The sequence below is a fragment of the Hippocampus comes genome, unplaced genomic scaffold (genome assembly GCF_001891065.2).
Source record: "Hippocampus comes isolate QL1 unplaced genomic scaffold, H_comes_QL1_v1.1 scaffold147, whole genome shotgun sequence".
Classification (NCBI taxonomy): domain Eukaryota; kingdom Metazoa; phylum Chordata; class Actinopteri; order Syngnathiformes; family Syngnathidae; genus Hippocampus; species Hippocampus comes.
The window spans coordinates 1899300-1914658 of record NW_017805009.1 but is presented as its reverse complement, the minus strand read 5'-3'; the positions used below and the strand labels follow the sequence as shown (position 1 = coordinate 1914658).

Here is a 15359-nt window from a genome sequence, read left to right as displayed (position 1 = left end):
TTGGTTCATTTACATATGACTTAAGCTACGTTTACACTATTTTACCGATGGCAACAACAGACCGAAATATTGTGCACTGTGGAATTTTTAAAATTTCAAATTCAAGTTTTGTTATGTCTTGTTTTGGTAACCCCTGCGCGGGGTGATGGCTGCTGAGTCCCTGAGGATCAATGTTGCACTACGGGTCATCCTGCACTCTACCACGGACACTTTTGTATTCCCTCCCGTCCTGACAAGTTGTGATGGGGTCCCTCATGTTTGTTACATTCTGACATGTTTTTCCAAATTAGTTCACTCAGTCTTTCTACGGGTGAACATGAATGCAGGGCAGCTTTGGAACAGATTTACACAGACGGTATAAAAAGAAAGCATGACAACCAGAGTTGCGTATCAAAAAAAAAAGCATGACAACCAGAGCAATCATTGTATTTTAAAGCTACATTTACACTTTGCTCCCAGCAGCCACGGTCGCCAGTTTTAGTCCACCTTTTATAAAACATGATAATCGTGAGACAACAGGGGAGGAGAGGATGTGCTAATGTGACTGGAGGCAATCGCTACAGATGCCTGAGGTGATTTGTAAGGTGTTAAAACATTTGATATGCAGTGATGGTGCGGATGAAAGAGCTGGTCGGCCGTAGTCTGCACCGTGACAGCTGACAAATTTGACAATTTAAAGCTCTCGCTAAGCATGCTCGCCGGGTCCATTCACTTGAGCGAGGTCTCATTCATGTGGTCGCCTCTCCTAGTTTCTGCCACTGGCAGCTTGTCGTCGTCACCTTGCTGTGCCTGAAGTCCTCTGGTGGTGGCTCCGAGCCACCACTCCCGAGGAAGGGGCCATGACCATCAGGCCGGGGTGCCGACGCTCTGGGCTGCAACTCAAGAATGCCCTTATCGCAGTCAAGACCACCGAAGGTTCCACGGGATGTGCCTTGCCCTCCTTTTGGAGCCCTGGAGAGCTCTCATTCATTTAAATGGAGAGCTCGCTCTTATTCAAGTAAATGCGGCAAGGCGCGCACAGCTATTGAAAATGTGTATCGCAAGCTTTACTATTTCATTCATTGGCATATATAAACTTGTAAATATGGTTAAGCACCGCTTTAAATCACAATTTACTGTATGTATACTGTATATAGGGATCAGTATATAGGGATGGGTACCAAGCCCTGGGCTTCACTGGCCCCGGGGTTGAATTATTAAAGACCAGAGTATCAATAAGCTCCACTCTTAATGGTTCTGTTAAAAGTCTTAGAAAAGTTATTCAAAGTAATTGTGCATTTATTTTGGCTATATGAATGTTACGTTGCACCTTCTACCTCCAATTTCTGTCTGATCTCATTTTCAACTAGCAATAAAATTATTCTTCTCCAAAGATGCTTTTTCACACGTGGAGGCGAGCCATCTCACCCTACAGCAGCGACATGAATGAGAAGCATCTGTGAGTCCTTTCTATGCCAGTGTAGTGCCATGCGATCATCTATTATATAAAAATGTCCAAAGTGATATACTGTACATACGCTAAAGAAAAGATGTGGGTTTAATATTCAAAGATAATCAAAATGAAAAAAATAAATACGGTAAAAGCCAGTTGTTTTTTTTTTGTTTTTTTTTTTTTTGTGATATATCACTTTCTATATACTCATCTTATTTGAAGGACCATAGACAAAACAAGAATCTAAGCTCACCTGAGTAATGGAGCCGCCTCTGAAAGAGATTGAAGAATCTGGATGCATTCTGGTCCCTGGGATGCCCTTCGTGATACTACCTCCTTGAACAGCTAAAATGTAAATCAAAAAGGTAAGACCTTTCTTGTTGACACAAAAAGCAGCAGAAGCGGTTAAAACTATCAACAACACTTACAATTAAAAATTAACTGCATGAACATATTTGAATTGTGTCCTCCTTCGCATGATATTTTTTCTGACATCTGTGGCACTAAGCAGAAGAAAGGCATTTTTTTTTCACTTTTGTTCTCTGCAGAGTAGTGTCCGTAACTCGCAAACTTGATGCTTGCACATGCTATTCAAAGTGTACCCTGCATGTTGTTGCACGCCGCACAGACACTATTTGTCACTCTCTGTTTATGTTCGGCGGCTTTCAGTTCTAACGGTGGGAATGGTGGGCACTGATGGTAACGCATGTGTTCTTCTTCGTCCTTGTCTTGTTTCTTTTGGCGGTAGGCAAATACTTTTGGTGCATTACCACCAGAAGTGAAGCAAAATAAGTATTTGCCAAAAGCTAAAAGAAAGTCAACACTATTAAAGAACTGGAATTTTGGGTGCCAGGCCGAGCTCTTAATTTAATATACTTACAAGTTTGACCTGAGTATGAATCACAGGACCAGCCAAACTCTGAAAATATATTGTCCAAAAAAAAAGTCGTAGAATCGGGTTTCTTCAGAAAGGCTGGACGATTAGTATTATTATTATTATTATTATTTAAAAAAAATATGTCCAAAACATACCTCTTCCACCATCATGAGCTGTGCCTTGGGTCGATAGGTTGTCAGCTTGCAAGGAAGAGCTGCGGGGGGATAACTGTTCTTGCTTTACCACGGGGAATGGACCACCTATAAAACGCACAGCAATTTAGTAAAAGCACAAAAAGAAAGTTGATGGTTACCTGAAAGATGGACTTTGCTATCCATTTAGTCAGTGGCAAGAATAAAATCTGACTTTTATTTGATTATCCCGATTAATTCACTCACCAACTTTTCTCTGATCAATCCATGACAAACTCATTTGAGGAGAAGGCATTTTTCCATGTTCGAAACCATGAGCTGGGCCGTGCAACTGTACAGGAGTCCCCTGGAAAAGCATTCACTTTACTAATAGTATCCACAATACTTGAGTAGATATTTAAAGCAGGGGTTCCCAACCGCCGGGTCATTTGGTGCCGGGCCGTATAGAAAGAATAAATAACTTACATTCCTTCCATTTTATTCATCTCGGAATCTGAAAGATGTTTTATTTTTGAAAAATTACCGGATTCTCTGTTATATCAGTTCACAGTATGTCACTTTTGACACAGGTGAATGCGCACTTCTCGGTCATATGGTAGGTTACGGCATAAAAAAAAAAAACAAACGTCTTTGAAAAGTTTTTTCGGGAAGGGGAAAAGGCCCATCCAGGAGACGGAAGAGGAGCCTACGACTTTCAAGAAAGAGAAGGCTACATTTAATAGACAGTATTAGGAGCCTTTCAAGAAAGAGAAGGCTGCATTTAATAGACAGTATTAGGAGTCTTATTTCAAATGCGGCTTTATCTCAATGGGAGATTCACACGCACCAAGCCTACTCTGCATAATAAGTGGCGATGGGGAGTCGTATTTTTCATGCACTTTTTATTTGCGGCGTGTCATATTTTGAAGGTATGTTTAAACGTTACCATAGCGACCAGAGAATGTTGCGGCCAGATAGGACGTTCCTCGTGTCATGATTCGTGTTTATGATTATGTTTCGAAAATACCACACTTTTCATGCAGGTCATATCATATTATATTGTTGTATCTATCCGGCCTTAAAGGCTGAAAATATTGTCTGACATGAAACCGGTCCGTGGGGCAAAAAAGGTTGGGGACCACAAGGGCCACCATCCTGCATGTTTTAGATGCTTCCCATATGAATCATGTGTGTTGGAGAGGGGAAACCTCTAAAACAGGGAGGGTTGTGGCCCTCAAGGTGCTGTGCTGTATCCTGATTTGAATCATTTCTACTTTCCAGAGCAACCAAGTGTGTTGTAATATACCTGTGTGATAGAGCCCCCTGGTTTGGTTGAGGAAATGAGAGGTGGTGGTTCTGGCATAATGAGGGGTCTCACTGCTGCCTGCCTGGCACTATCCTGTTGCAAACCAGGAAGCACTGGGTGGCCCACTTGCTGGAATGCTGACAGGCAGATGAAATTATGAAATAATGAGTAGAGAACCAGCGCAATGCAATCTAATATATACAAAACAACGACAACATAAATTGTGCCTGAGAAGATAATGAGGAGTCTTTACAGTTGAATTGGAGCAGGTGCTGGTCGTGACTGATCTTGGTCATGTCTCTTGGGGACATGGGAAACGGGGACAAAACTGGCCGACCCAAGTTAGTGGACCTTAGGTCATCCGGGCCCAGTGCGGGCCTCTTGACTTCACCATGTGAAGAGTAAGCCTGCAACTTTTCTACAAAAGCAAGACATATTCTCGATCATCATGCATTTCTGCTTCTTTTTTTTATGCTGTTTTAAGACTTTGTCTTTTTTTAAAATCAAGGAATATACAGTAAAACTATTACAGTTGTTCACAGTTCAAAGACATGACTGATCTGATATTCACAGCCAACAAGCTAACAGTGATCCAGCGCACGAAATAAGCCGAGAGTCCCTTCTGGGTCAGGAGGGACACAATCATTTATCAGCTCTCTCTGCCAGTGTCCCAGAAACACATGAGTACACGAGAGGACAAACTCGAGAGCAAAGACTCAAGGTCAGTAGCCAACAAAGAAAAACTAATTCAAACACTATTAGTTTTTTTTTTTTTTTTTAATAAACTGCCAAGCATCATGTATAATTCTCGGCACACCTCAGTTTTTCCTTTTCTGGCATTTAAGATCTGCCAGATTTAGGACTTAAGATCTGACAACTCCAGCATGTACCATGTAAAGAAATACAGTACAGCTGTACATAAATTAGCCAAAAAAAGTATTGTGACGTGTGTGTTTCCTATCAATTCGTTCACCAAAAATCTCACGCTGCTTAGCACCATTAGAAGTTAAACATTAATTATCCAGTCCGCAATAAAAGAGGCGTACCATCCTTGTCACCAGTGGACGGGCTGCGTGGGCGGATGCGAGGGCTGCTGCTATAGGGAGCCTCCCTGTCTCTTTCTGTTTGCTGGGAATAAGGCTGCTGTTTGCCTGGCTGGCCTGAAAGCTGCTGCGGTTGTTTGACCTCCTGAGATGACTCCCCATGAGCCATGGTGATCTGCTGCTGGTACAGTGCCAAAGCATGGGGGGGCAATACAGCCTTGGTGCCCCCACTCCACTGACTGCCTTGGACTGACGCTTCTGGTATCTACACACAGGACGAGAGGGAATTAAATGCTTTATATTATGTATGATCTTGCTAACAATGCGTAAATCCTCCATTTTTTTCAACATACAGTATGATTAGCAACTCTATGCAGTGTCTGATGACGATGATGTTCTACTACAAGCTACTTTTATCTCTACAAAGAGAGCACAAAATAGCACCTGCTCAAGGTTATGCAACTTTTCAAAATAATCAAATAAAAATTCAAGTCGTTTAAAGATACATTTTCAAGCTTATAAAAGTTCATATTTTTTGCTAGATGTTATGCACAGGTTTATGCAACCATTTTATTTGCGCATTATTAAAACTAATGATTTTCAGTACTTGATCAGTAATTTAAATATGAGACTGAAAGACTGAAGTGAAGGAAGGCCACAGACACGAAAGCGGAGTTTGGAGAATGAGTGACTCACAATCGGTGGTATGGCAGCAGCCCGCTGTTTGAGCTGTTTAAGGTCCATGGGCTTTTGCAGAGGGGATGAGATGACCCCATCATGAGTGTAGTTCAGTAGGCTTGGACGGGGAGAAGTCATTCTACAAAGATATTTAGAAGAATATAAAAATATTAGCGGGGTTTCCGTTTTGTCTTTGACTTAGAAACAAGTGACGGATGCATATTCATAGAAAACAATATTGCAACACAGAACTGTACCTGTATAACTACAATATAAACTGCAGCTGCACAATTTGTATACACAGTGTTCCCTCGCTACTTCACTCTATTACGTCTTTTCATTTGTGACCATAACTACATCTATTTCAGTTTTACCGTTTTTCCAGGTTCTATTGCCTTCTAAACTAGACGAGTCAAGAAATTTCGGTTGTTTGATGGGAAATTTGTTTCAAATTTCACTCTCACACCCATGCACTACTCTCAGCGAGTGTGCTCGGAGAGGCAGAGAGCACTCCCTTCCCGTTAATTTCAGAACACAGTCTTATTTATGTTCTTAACCAATCAGCAATTCATGCTTGAACTGTTTCCATCTAGACTGCCCGACGCACTGGTGCACTGTGTCTCCAGTTGGAGTGCCTAAAGCGCACACTAGAATTCAGTCTTTGGTGCACTCTCAAGAACCGAACAGCACATTCATTTGGATAACGCTCTGAGTTTCTGAATGGTCATAGTGAATCTGTGCGCGCTCGAAGCATACATCTGGGCTGCATCCCAGAATATATTATTCGTTCTCTTGTTTAAAAGAAGAATAAAAAAAGATGTCAACACCAAAGAAGAAGCAGTCATGGCAACTACTTTTCAGTTTGCACAACATTTTAATTCAGCTGAACAGGACCTTTGGCTAGAATGTGATGTGGGACACTGCTTAAGGTCAGCCATTTTAAGATAAAAAGAAAAAAAAAGTTTCATCGTCCTCGTCCTCTTTTAGGGTGCAGCCCATAATCAGAAGCTTGGTATTTATTCTTCGTTTTGCATTTTAAAAGTTCAATGTATTTAGTGTTTAGAAGGGTATGAACTGTGTGTGGGGGTTCGTAACGGCTTCGTAGAGACATAAATTCCCCTTCACCACACCACACAAAAGTCAACCTCTACTTTGCGGCTTTTGCCTATTGCCGCTACTTGTTTTTGGAATGTAACCCCTGAGATAAATGAGGGACTACTTTACTTCGTAAAAAGTGACAGACAGACCAAATAGAACAAGTGAAAACACACACACACACACACACACACACACACACACACACACACACACACACTCTAAAAACTTGTGCATTTTCACCTGTTCTTTTCTGTGTTGTCTGTCTCTTCCACTTCATCAGCACTGCAAGTGGCACTGGAGTCGCTGTCCCCATGGGAGCCTACTTTGGCCCCATGGTCCTTCTTTGAGCTCTTAGGACAGTTCTTGACATCGTCAGCCTCTGCTGTAGAAGGTTTCTTGTCTGTGGCATCACCACTGGGTGATGGGTGGGTCAGCTCCTTGTTTGGCTCCCCTGTTTCGGTCTTTATCTCCTGCTTGATGGAGACTTCTGCATCTTCTTTTACGGGAGGTTTCCCATCTGCAGCCTGCTCTGCGTCTGCGCCAGCTACCTCTTTCTCCCCAGTATTACCGCCAGCCTTTGACTTATTCGAACCCTCTTCCTTGGCCTTGGTATCATCAGCTGAATGTGGTGATGGCAAACTCTCTGTGTCCGAGCTGTTGTTGGCACCACCTAGTAGAAGGCAAAGCCTTGTGAGAGAGATGCTATGATACAAAATCAAGAAAATTTACACTTTTTTTTCAAATTGTGGCCTCAGATGGAGTTTGTCATCCACTTGAATACATAAATGCCATAGTTCAGATAGAGGCCTCAATTTTCCCCCACAGGAAAAAAATAACACGTAGTGCCACCCATTAAAATCTATTACCGGTAAGTAAGGGGTGTTCCAATCAAGGTTTTATTCTGCTGGTTCTGATATTGATCATCCACTAGTGAGATCGGCCGAAACCGATTCCAATACCGCTCACAGGGAGTAGCTGCAAATTGATTATTTGATGAATTAGATTAGGAAAATGAATGAAGCAGATTATGGAAAAAAACATTCTATCCAAATTACCATACTTATTAAAAACAGGACATTATTTCAAATGACAGTTTGATCAGTTTGATCTGATCAATCCATGACAATGGATTGATCAGAGAACACTACACTGCACACAGACGAGTCTCTGGTTGGGTGCAGGCTGTGAAGTACGATCTGCAGGTTTTTTGTGATCAGCAATTAAAGTCATTGATCGACATATGTTGATCATGCACTGTTCCACGGAAATCGGTTAATCACAATCAGTGGTTGTTTGATCGGAGCACTACTACCGGTAAGTATCTTAACTGTCCATCCAACCATTTTCTAATCCGCTTATCCTCGCACGGGTCACAGGCGTGCTGGAGCCCATCCCAGCTGTCTTTGGGCAGTAGGCGGGGAGGACACCTTGAACTGGTTGCCAGCCAATGGCATGGCACACATAGACACTCACAATCACACCTAAGGATAGTTTAAAGTGTTCCATTAACCTGCCATTCAAGTTTTTGAAATATGGGAGGAAACAGGAGTACCCAGAGAAAACCCACACAGGTAAAGATAGAACATGCAAACTCCACACAGGAAGGCCGGAGCTGGACTCGAACCCTGCACCCACCTTTGCACTGTGAGGCAGATGTGCTAACCAGTCGCCCACCGTGCTGTTCTACCACCACGTGTGGCAGTGTATGTCATTACTTCAACACACATTAACTATATAGCAAACCTGGCATGATATAAGAAGTCTGCACATGTTGTCAGTGCAACGTGAGCAGCATGTGGCAAAAGCTGCTGTTTCCACATTGACACAAAACAAACTGGGCATCGAGCGAACAATCTCATGTATTCTAATAAGAAAAGTATACTTGCCTCGCTGGAGGACAAAGGGGGACAATTAAGCTTTATGAGGAGGATGAAAGATTTCATGTGGGCAAAAAAAAAAAAAAAGTAGTGTCCAGAAAATTAAGAATGACGCAGCTCTACTCGTTATTGAGTGACAGAGGTCATAATTCAATCTAGAATAATATACCAGTACACAGTGCCTTGAAAAAGTAGATATCCCTTAAATACTTTCACAATTTGCCACCTTATAACCACAAACATTTTTATTGAGATTTTATGTGATCAACCATCAAAAAGTGGCATTATCATTTTTTTAGCATATAAAAATCTGAAAAATGTAGGATGCATTTGTATTGACTCCCGTTGCATCAGTACTTTGAAGAGCCAAAGGTCGCTGCAATTAAAGCTGGCAAGTCCTTGTAGTTCATCTCTACCAGCTTTGTACATCTAGACACTGAAAATTGTGCCCGCTCTTCTTTGCAAAATAGCTCAAACTCGGCCAGATTGGATGGAGTGCATCTGTTCAAGTCTTACCACAGATGCTCAATGGGATTTAGGTCTAGACTTTCTACCCATTCTAAAATGTGAATATTCTTTGATCTGAACAAATCCATTATAGCTCCGGCTTAATGTCTAGCATCAGTGTCTTGCTTCTTCCCATTAACTCTGACCAGCTTTCTGGCCCTGCTAGAGAAAAACATCCCCACAGCACGTTGTTGCTTCCAATATGTTTCACAGTGTGAATGAGCAGTCTTAATTTCCTGCCAGACATCGTGCTTTGCATTTTGGCAAAAAAATAAATAAATAAATCTTTGGGTTCATCTAGCAAAAGCACCTTCTTCCGGGTGTTTACAGTACTCCCTACATGGCTTGCGCAAATGCAAAACGGGACTTTTATACCTTTCTTGCAACAGTGGCTTTCTTCTTGTCACTCTACCATAAAGGCCACACTTGTGGATTGCATGATTTATAGTTGTCCAGTGGACAGATTCTCCCACCTGAGTTGTGGATTTTTAGCAGCTCCTCCAAAGTGACCATGGGCTGATTCGCTGACGAGTGTTCTCATCGCTTTCTCTGTCAGTGTAGGTAGGTAGCTGGTGATGTTTGCAGTGGATTGGGTGAAAGGCGTAGTCTAAGATTTTCAAAGTCTGACATATTTTTTGAATAAACTAATCCTGCTTTAAACGTCTTTAACTTTATCCCTAACCTATTTCGCGACTTCTTGGTCTACATGTTGCTGTTAAAATCTCAACAAAATAAATTCAAGTTTGGGATTATTAGGGATTGTGACAGTGCGCCGCCTCTGGTGTAGTGGTACACTCGCCAGACTTGTGTGTTGGCAGCATGGGATCGGTTCCCACTCAGGGATGGTGTGGATGTGGGTGTGAATGTTTGTTTCTATATATGCCTTGCGACTAAGTGGCAACCAGTCCAGGGTGTCGTCTGCCTTCTGCCGGAAGTCAGATGGGATAGCCTCCAGCACTCCCACCCCACAACCCTCTTCAGGATAAGCAGTGTTGAAAATGGATGGATGGATGGAAAGATTGTTAAGGTCACACAATGTATAACAGTTCAAGGGGTATGAATACTTTTTTTATGGCACTGCAGCTATACTAGGGATAATAATTGATTGATTGTATGAAAATAGATTGTTGATGAGTCATACTGTATTTTGAAGCAATAAAAGTAAAATCAAATGTCCTACAATACTTTGCTGCAGCCAACATAGGTGCTGTTGATTCTGTCACATCTAATTTACTGTGACCAGGACCATGAAGTAAGATAATGGAAGTTGAATTCAATGCGGGCCTCTCTGCAATGGCACAACTCCTTTGCAGAACATTATTCAGCCACCCATATATATTCTGTTCCCTTTGTCCTCAGGAGGGTCACGGCTGAGCTGGAGCTGACTTTGGAAAAGAGGCGGGGGACACTCTGGATTAAAAGTCTCTCTCTCTCTCTCTCTCTCTCTCTCTCTCTCTCTCTCTCTCTCTCTCTCTCTCAGGTAAAAAAGCAATCAATGCCTACTGTTAACATTCACCAAAAACCAAAGAATTTTTGTGGAATTCCCGACTCAAAACAAAAACAAACAAACAAAAAAAGATGGAATGAGCACATCAAATGCCTCAAAAATCCCCCACAGCAAACACATTCATAAATAAACAATTGACTGCTGAAGTACATGACCTCTTCTACTGCCCAAATTGCTCTTCTCACCAGCAATCTTCTATTTGCACTAGTTAAGTCAAATTTTAAGGGCAAGTGTCAACATTTGAAGCATCACAGTGATTTTGACCTGTTGACATCTTGAAATTCCGGCCTGTATGAGCAACTGGTGGATATTTTTAACTGAAACATATCAGCCAATCGGAAAAGGGGTTGCCTGAATAGAAGATGAAACAAAAGGGTGGAGGAGAACCTTGAGAAGTGACTAAGTTGGTGTTTTTGGCCCAGATTTTTTTAATCAGGGATGTCAAACAAAAACGTTGCCCAAAACTTCTGCAAATTCTTTGTATGTTGTACTCAGATTGAAGTGGCCATACCACCAGACTCAACGTTTTGAAACACTGTCATTTTTGGGAAATTGTGCCACAATAGCTAGAATATCTTTAGTAGTTCTTTCAAATCAGACTACCTTCTCCATCTTCAGGTGCCTCCTCTTCATTGCCACTAGCCCCTGAGCCTTCCAACTCTTCTTCCTCTGCAGTGAACTGGGCAGTGGTCTCTTCATTTTGAAGGGTTTTACCCCTGCGGCGAGCCTTTCGCTCCTTCTCCTATGTTAAGATCCAACACACAAAAATCAATTTCAATAACACCAAATAGGACACAACTTTGTGATCTCTGTGAGGAAATATCTGCCAGGCTTTTTTTTTTTTTTTTTGCTTACCGATTTCATTTTATGTTGCTGCAAAATCTCATCCAGTTTTTGCCTCTTCTTGTAGTTGAAATAGAAATTCTTACACTGTGACACAGTTTTTGATCCCACCATCTTGGCAATGGCAGACCAGTTCCTACCATACTGAAGAAGACCTGCAACAATGACCAAGTGAAGTTTAAATTCAGGGCAACATTCTTGTCACCGCCCTAAATGCAGTTTAAAAAAAATTAAAATGTTCGAGTAGCCTTGTAAAAATTCTAATGTATGTATGGTTAACACTTGAAAGAAAAGTCTGTCAAATGATAGTTAATTATCCGCAATGAGCGTTTCTTAATAGCTGTCCTTTCTCAACCGGAGGACAACTAGGACTTGATCCGTCAGTGTCACAGACACCATGGATAAGCGGAGCATTGGCAAAACCACAGAAATGGTAAGGAGAGTCGTAATATGGCAGCTCAACCACCTCTTATGTCAATGACATCACTCACTCTCCCTCACTGAGGTCACACTGCGTTATATATTCTGACTAACTTTGATGTGACCCAGTTCCAAGTAACCCTGGTCCTTTACTCAGTCAACCACATGATTGTGCCTTTCACAAGAGTTGATGTCCAACCGCCAGACAGGAGAAGGATAGAAAAAGCGGTTAAGAAATTCGCATATCACATGTGTTCAAAGAATTGTTTTAGGGAGCGGTCAGCATGTTTGTGAAAGAAAGGGCCAAAGACAGATAGTGTCGACTTCACCGTGGTGGTTCCCCTTCAGCGTGCGCTCTAAGAGGCTTAACCTACACCACCCACTTGTTTCCTGTGCCTTGCAGGGTACTCTCTCTCTGAGAACAAGCGTGAAGCCAACAAGAAGACACTCTTTGATATTAGGGTAATTTTCATACTTAAAAAATCTCATCCACTGCTCATCCAGTTACAATGCATACAATTGACATATATACCCGTCAAGCAGTGATTTAGACAAGTCTACGAAAATCTAATCAGCTACATACAAAGCAGTGCAACATCTAGCAAGTTTAAGAACACTATTGTGTAAGAAAATATTAATGACAACACTGAACAAGCTACAGCAACAGTTGAAATGTCTTCATATTAAAACTGTCTGCAACCTGTTGAGCTTTAAGTGGTAAAACCATGACTGAAGACATTGCTATAAAAGCAAGAGGAACAAAACAGCCGATCTGTACTGTATGTTCTCCTTCCAAAAGACAGGAAGATAACCAGTAACGCCTTTAATGATGCCTCATGCAAGTCAGTCACCATTTTAGACAACCTATGAAAGCATTCCATAAATTCTAAGTTTTAAGAAAGCAATTACTCAGACTGAAAAATAAAGACAAATATCAATACCTAGATTAATCCTTTTATCCGAGTGTACAAAGCGCATTCCCAAGTAGCTGCAGTTGACTCCAACCCTTAGAGGCAAGGGAGACACGTGGATCAAACATCGAATCAGCAGCAGCAAAACTGAAGCAGGTGGTTGCCTCGCATCCAATCAGGACCCTGAAAGGCCTTAAGCACCACCCAGAGAAGGCCAATCAATAGCTGATGTAGCCATAACGTGGTTGTCACTGTGTCACATGCCTGTAACACCAGCCGTCGTCTTGTGGTCCTTCTGGATCACACGACCAGACTGTCTGATCTGTAGAGGCAGAGCCTGGAATGCTCTTCAACACTGAGCCTCCAAATCCGGAGCACAGATGAAAACAGCTCAATCTCTCCACTCTTACTTCCAGCTGGCTTGATGCTTGAGCTGGGGTCAGGTTGACATGCTCCAAAACAGCACATGCTCTTGGTCTCTCCCCATCTCTCTGCTATTCCGTGTGCTTCAGTAATTGCAGCTTTGTTCTTCTGCTGAGTCTCTCTTCAATGGCGGCCGTCGAGGAAGACTTCCACAGGAAAGTGGCACGATGAGGCTGTCTCTGTGCTTGCTTGCTCACTCACTCTCTACTTCTCTCTCTCTCTCTCTCTCTCTCTCATCTGATCTTTCCTCTATCTCTCTCTCTTCCCCCTCCCTCTCTCTGTCAGCCTATCCCTCCCCCTACCTCACTTTGCCAGCAGGCACCATCGACCAGTGCACACACAAATGCGTGAGTACACACAAACTCGAGCCCTCTCGCTCTTTCTCCTGTTAATACTTTAACACACAGACAGAAACACACACTCAGGCAGTCCAAGTGTAAACACAGAGGGAGGAGAGAGGAAGGGGGGGAGTAAGGAGAGAGAGTGAGAGGGTGAAAGAGCGAGAGGGCGAGAGAGAGAAAGAATGGAGACTGCGCAGGGGATAAAGAAGTGGAGAGTAAGCAAAAAGAGAAAGATGGGGGGGGGACAGGGGAGGAAACAGAGTTGATGTTGATACCATGAGAAAGCATAAAGGCTTTCACATTTTTCCTGACTGACCTGCTTTTCATCTTGAATGTGACCTCTCCAGTCTATAATAAAACAGAGTAAGGAGGGGGAGCAAGTGGGGAGAGTGGGGGGGGGGTCCCTCACTTGCCAAATCTTCCACACCTCTTGCCAACTTGGGCTGGTGCCATCTCCCAAACCGAACAGTGGACAGGGAGAGAAGCAAAGTCCGAGCAACAGTGGAAAAGAAAGATGATATGCGGTTTTCTACCTGCAGCTCCTTTATGTGGGTTCTTACAGCAAGTGGAGCAGAGGCATTTATCCAGGTGCCTGCCTACACTCTGACAAAGCCTTACAGATTACTGCACTTACTTGAATGCTAGCCAAGAAGTGTGCACAGGCAAACACACAACTTGGATCATGATTCAAGTGATACAACCTTTACAAGACATCTAACACACTGTTCCACACAAAGAGATTGAGCTAGTGGATTTAAAAATCAGCCAACTCTTGTCTGAACGACGGATCTTTCAGCAGGAATGAAGACAAGTTGCAATATTATCCTGGAAAGCAGGGGAAAATTAAAATGACCTGGGACATCAATGTCACTTTCTATTTGAGTAAAGGGGAAGAACACTTGAAGCATGTGGACTTATACTAAGACTCTTGAATAAAAACACGTCAAGAACCTGTCAGAGAGAGCAGTGAGCACATTGATATCGCTGGACAATACTGGATGGGGCTGGGGGGGAGGGGGGTTAAAGAAACTGGACCTATACTCTCCTGTATTTAGGAGGGTGAGCTGCTTAGAGGGGTGAGCTGCGTTTCGTCAGGAGAAGGTCTGTTGGAATTTCAGAAAAATGTGCCGACTAGTCCTTCAGCTCTGGCTGCTATCGCTGGTGCTCAGTGGTTTCATAAGCACTTGATAGAAGCCCTGCATCCAATGAACTGCCAGGCTAATCCTTTGGGATGGAACACCCCACTAATCCCACCACAGGAGAATGGAATTGAAGACATTAAGTAGGATTACTACACAGTCCTGTGTTCAAGACAAGCCGTGCCAGATATTGAAAAATAACCCCTTAACAGACAAATTATGTACAAATAAACAACCTGATTGCTTAGGCCGATGCACATGTAGCCAAGAGGCCGCAGTGGTCATATTCGGCAGGAGATAATGGCACCATTTCTACTATTATTAAAAGGAAGGATGTATTTAATTACTCAGAAGGAAAACTTAAAAGTAACACAAAGCCACGCATCTGACCGAAATCCTCATTATGCATCAACATTTTAATGTATGCAACACAGATTACTCATTTCAAAAAGTAATTATGTCTAGATTAAAATACACAGTCATATCAGCAAACTTGTCAAACTGGTATTTCTGTTCTGTGGGGAATCCCTTTCTAAGAGTGAAGAATTAGAAACCAAGGAGGATCATGTACTTTGCACAACACACACAGTACAAGTGTGGGCACAGTATCAGAGGCCTCTGTGAATCAGCCATGGGCTGCTAGGTAATCTTCTGTCAAGAGATAATAAAGGCAGGTTAATGACTGCAGCAATTTTGCAAAGGTTAACTAAAAGGGCCAGCCTTTACAGCCACCATGATAAGAAAGGCTGCCTTGACCCAGAGAAAGGAAATTGCTAGAAAGAGCGGCAGCCCCAGTCCACCACTGTGGCACAACACCACCACGTCG

General features: G+C 42.6%; 1 protein-coding gene across 4 annotated transcripts in view; it reads right to left on the bottom strand.

The window, feature by feature from the left end:
• ncor2 (nuclear receptor corepressor 2) overlaps positions 1-15359 on the bottom strand; it is a 111174-nt gene that overhangs the window by 14071 nt on the left and 81744 nt on the right. For 3 of the 4 annotated variants that reach the window (XM_019862775.1, XM_019862777.1, XM_019862779.1), the window contains 10 exons: positions 11312-11454; positions 11060-11198; positions 6806-7235; positions 5486-5606; positions 4793-5054; positions 4000-4164; positions 3747-3883; positions 2708-2807; positions 2465-2569; positions 1686-1777 (listed from right to left, as the gene is read on the bottom strand). In XM_019862775.1, the coding sequence (XP_019718334.1) occupies positions 1686-1777; positions 2465-2569; positions 2708-2807; positions 3747-3883; positions 4000-4164; positions 4793-5054; positions 5486-5606; positions 6806-7235; positions 11060-11198; positions 11312-11454 (1694 nt within the window). The remainder of the gene's footprint in view (positions 1-1685; positions 1778-2464; positions 2570-2707; positions 2808-3746; positions 3884-3999; positions 4165-4792; positions 5055-5485; positions 5607-6805; positions 7236-11059; positions 11199-11311; positions 11455-15359) is intronic. The other variant, XM_019862778.1, reaches the window with a different exon arrangement.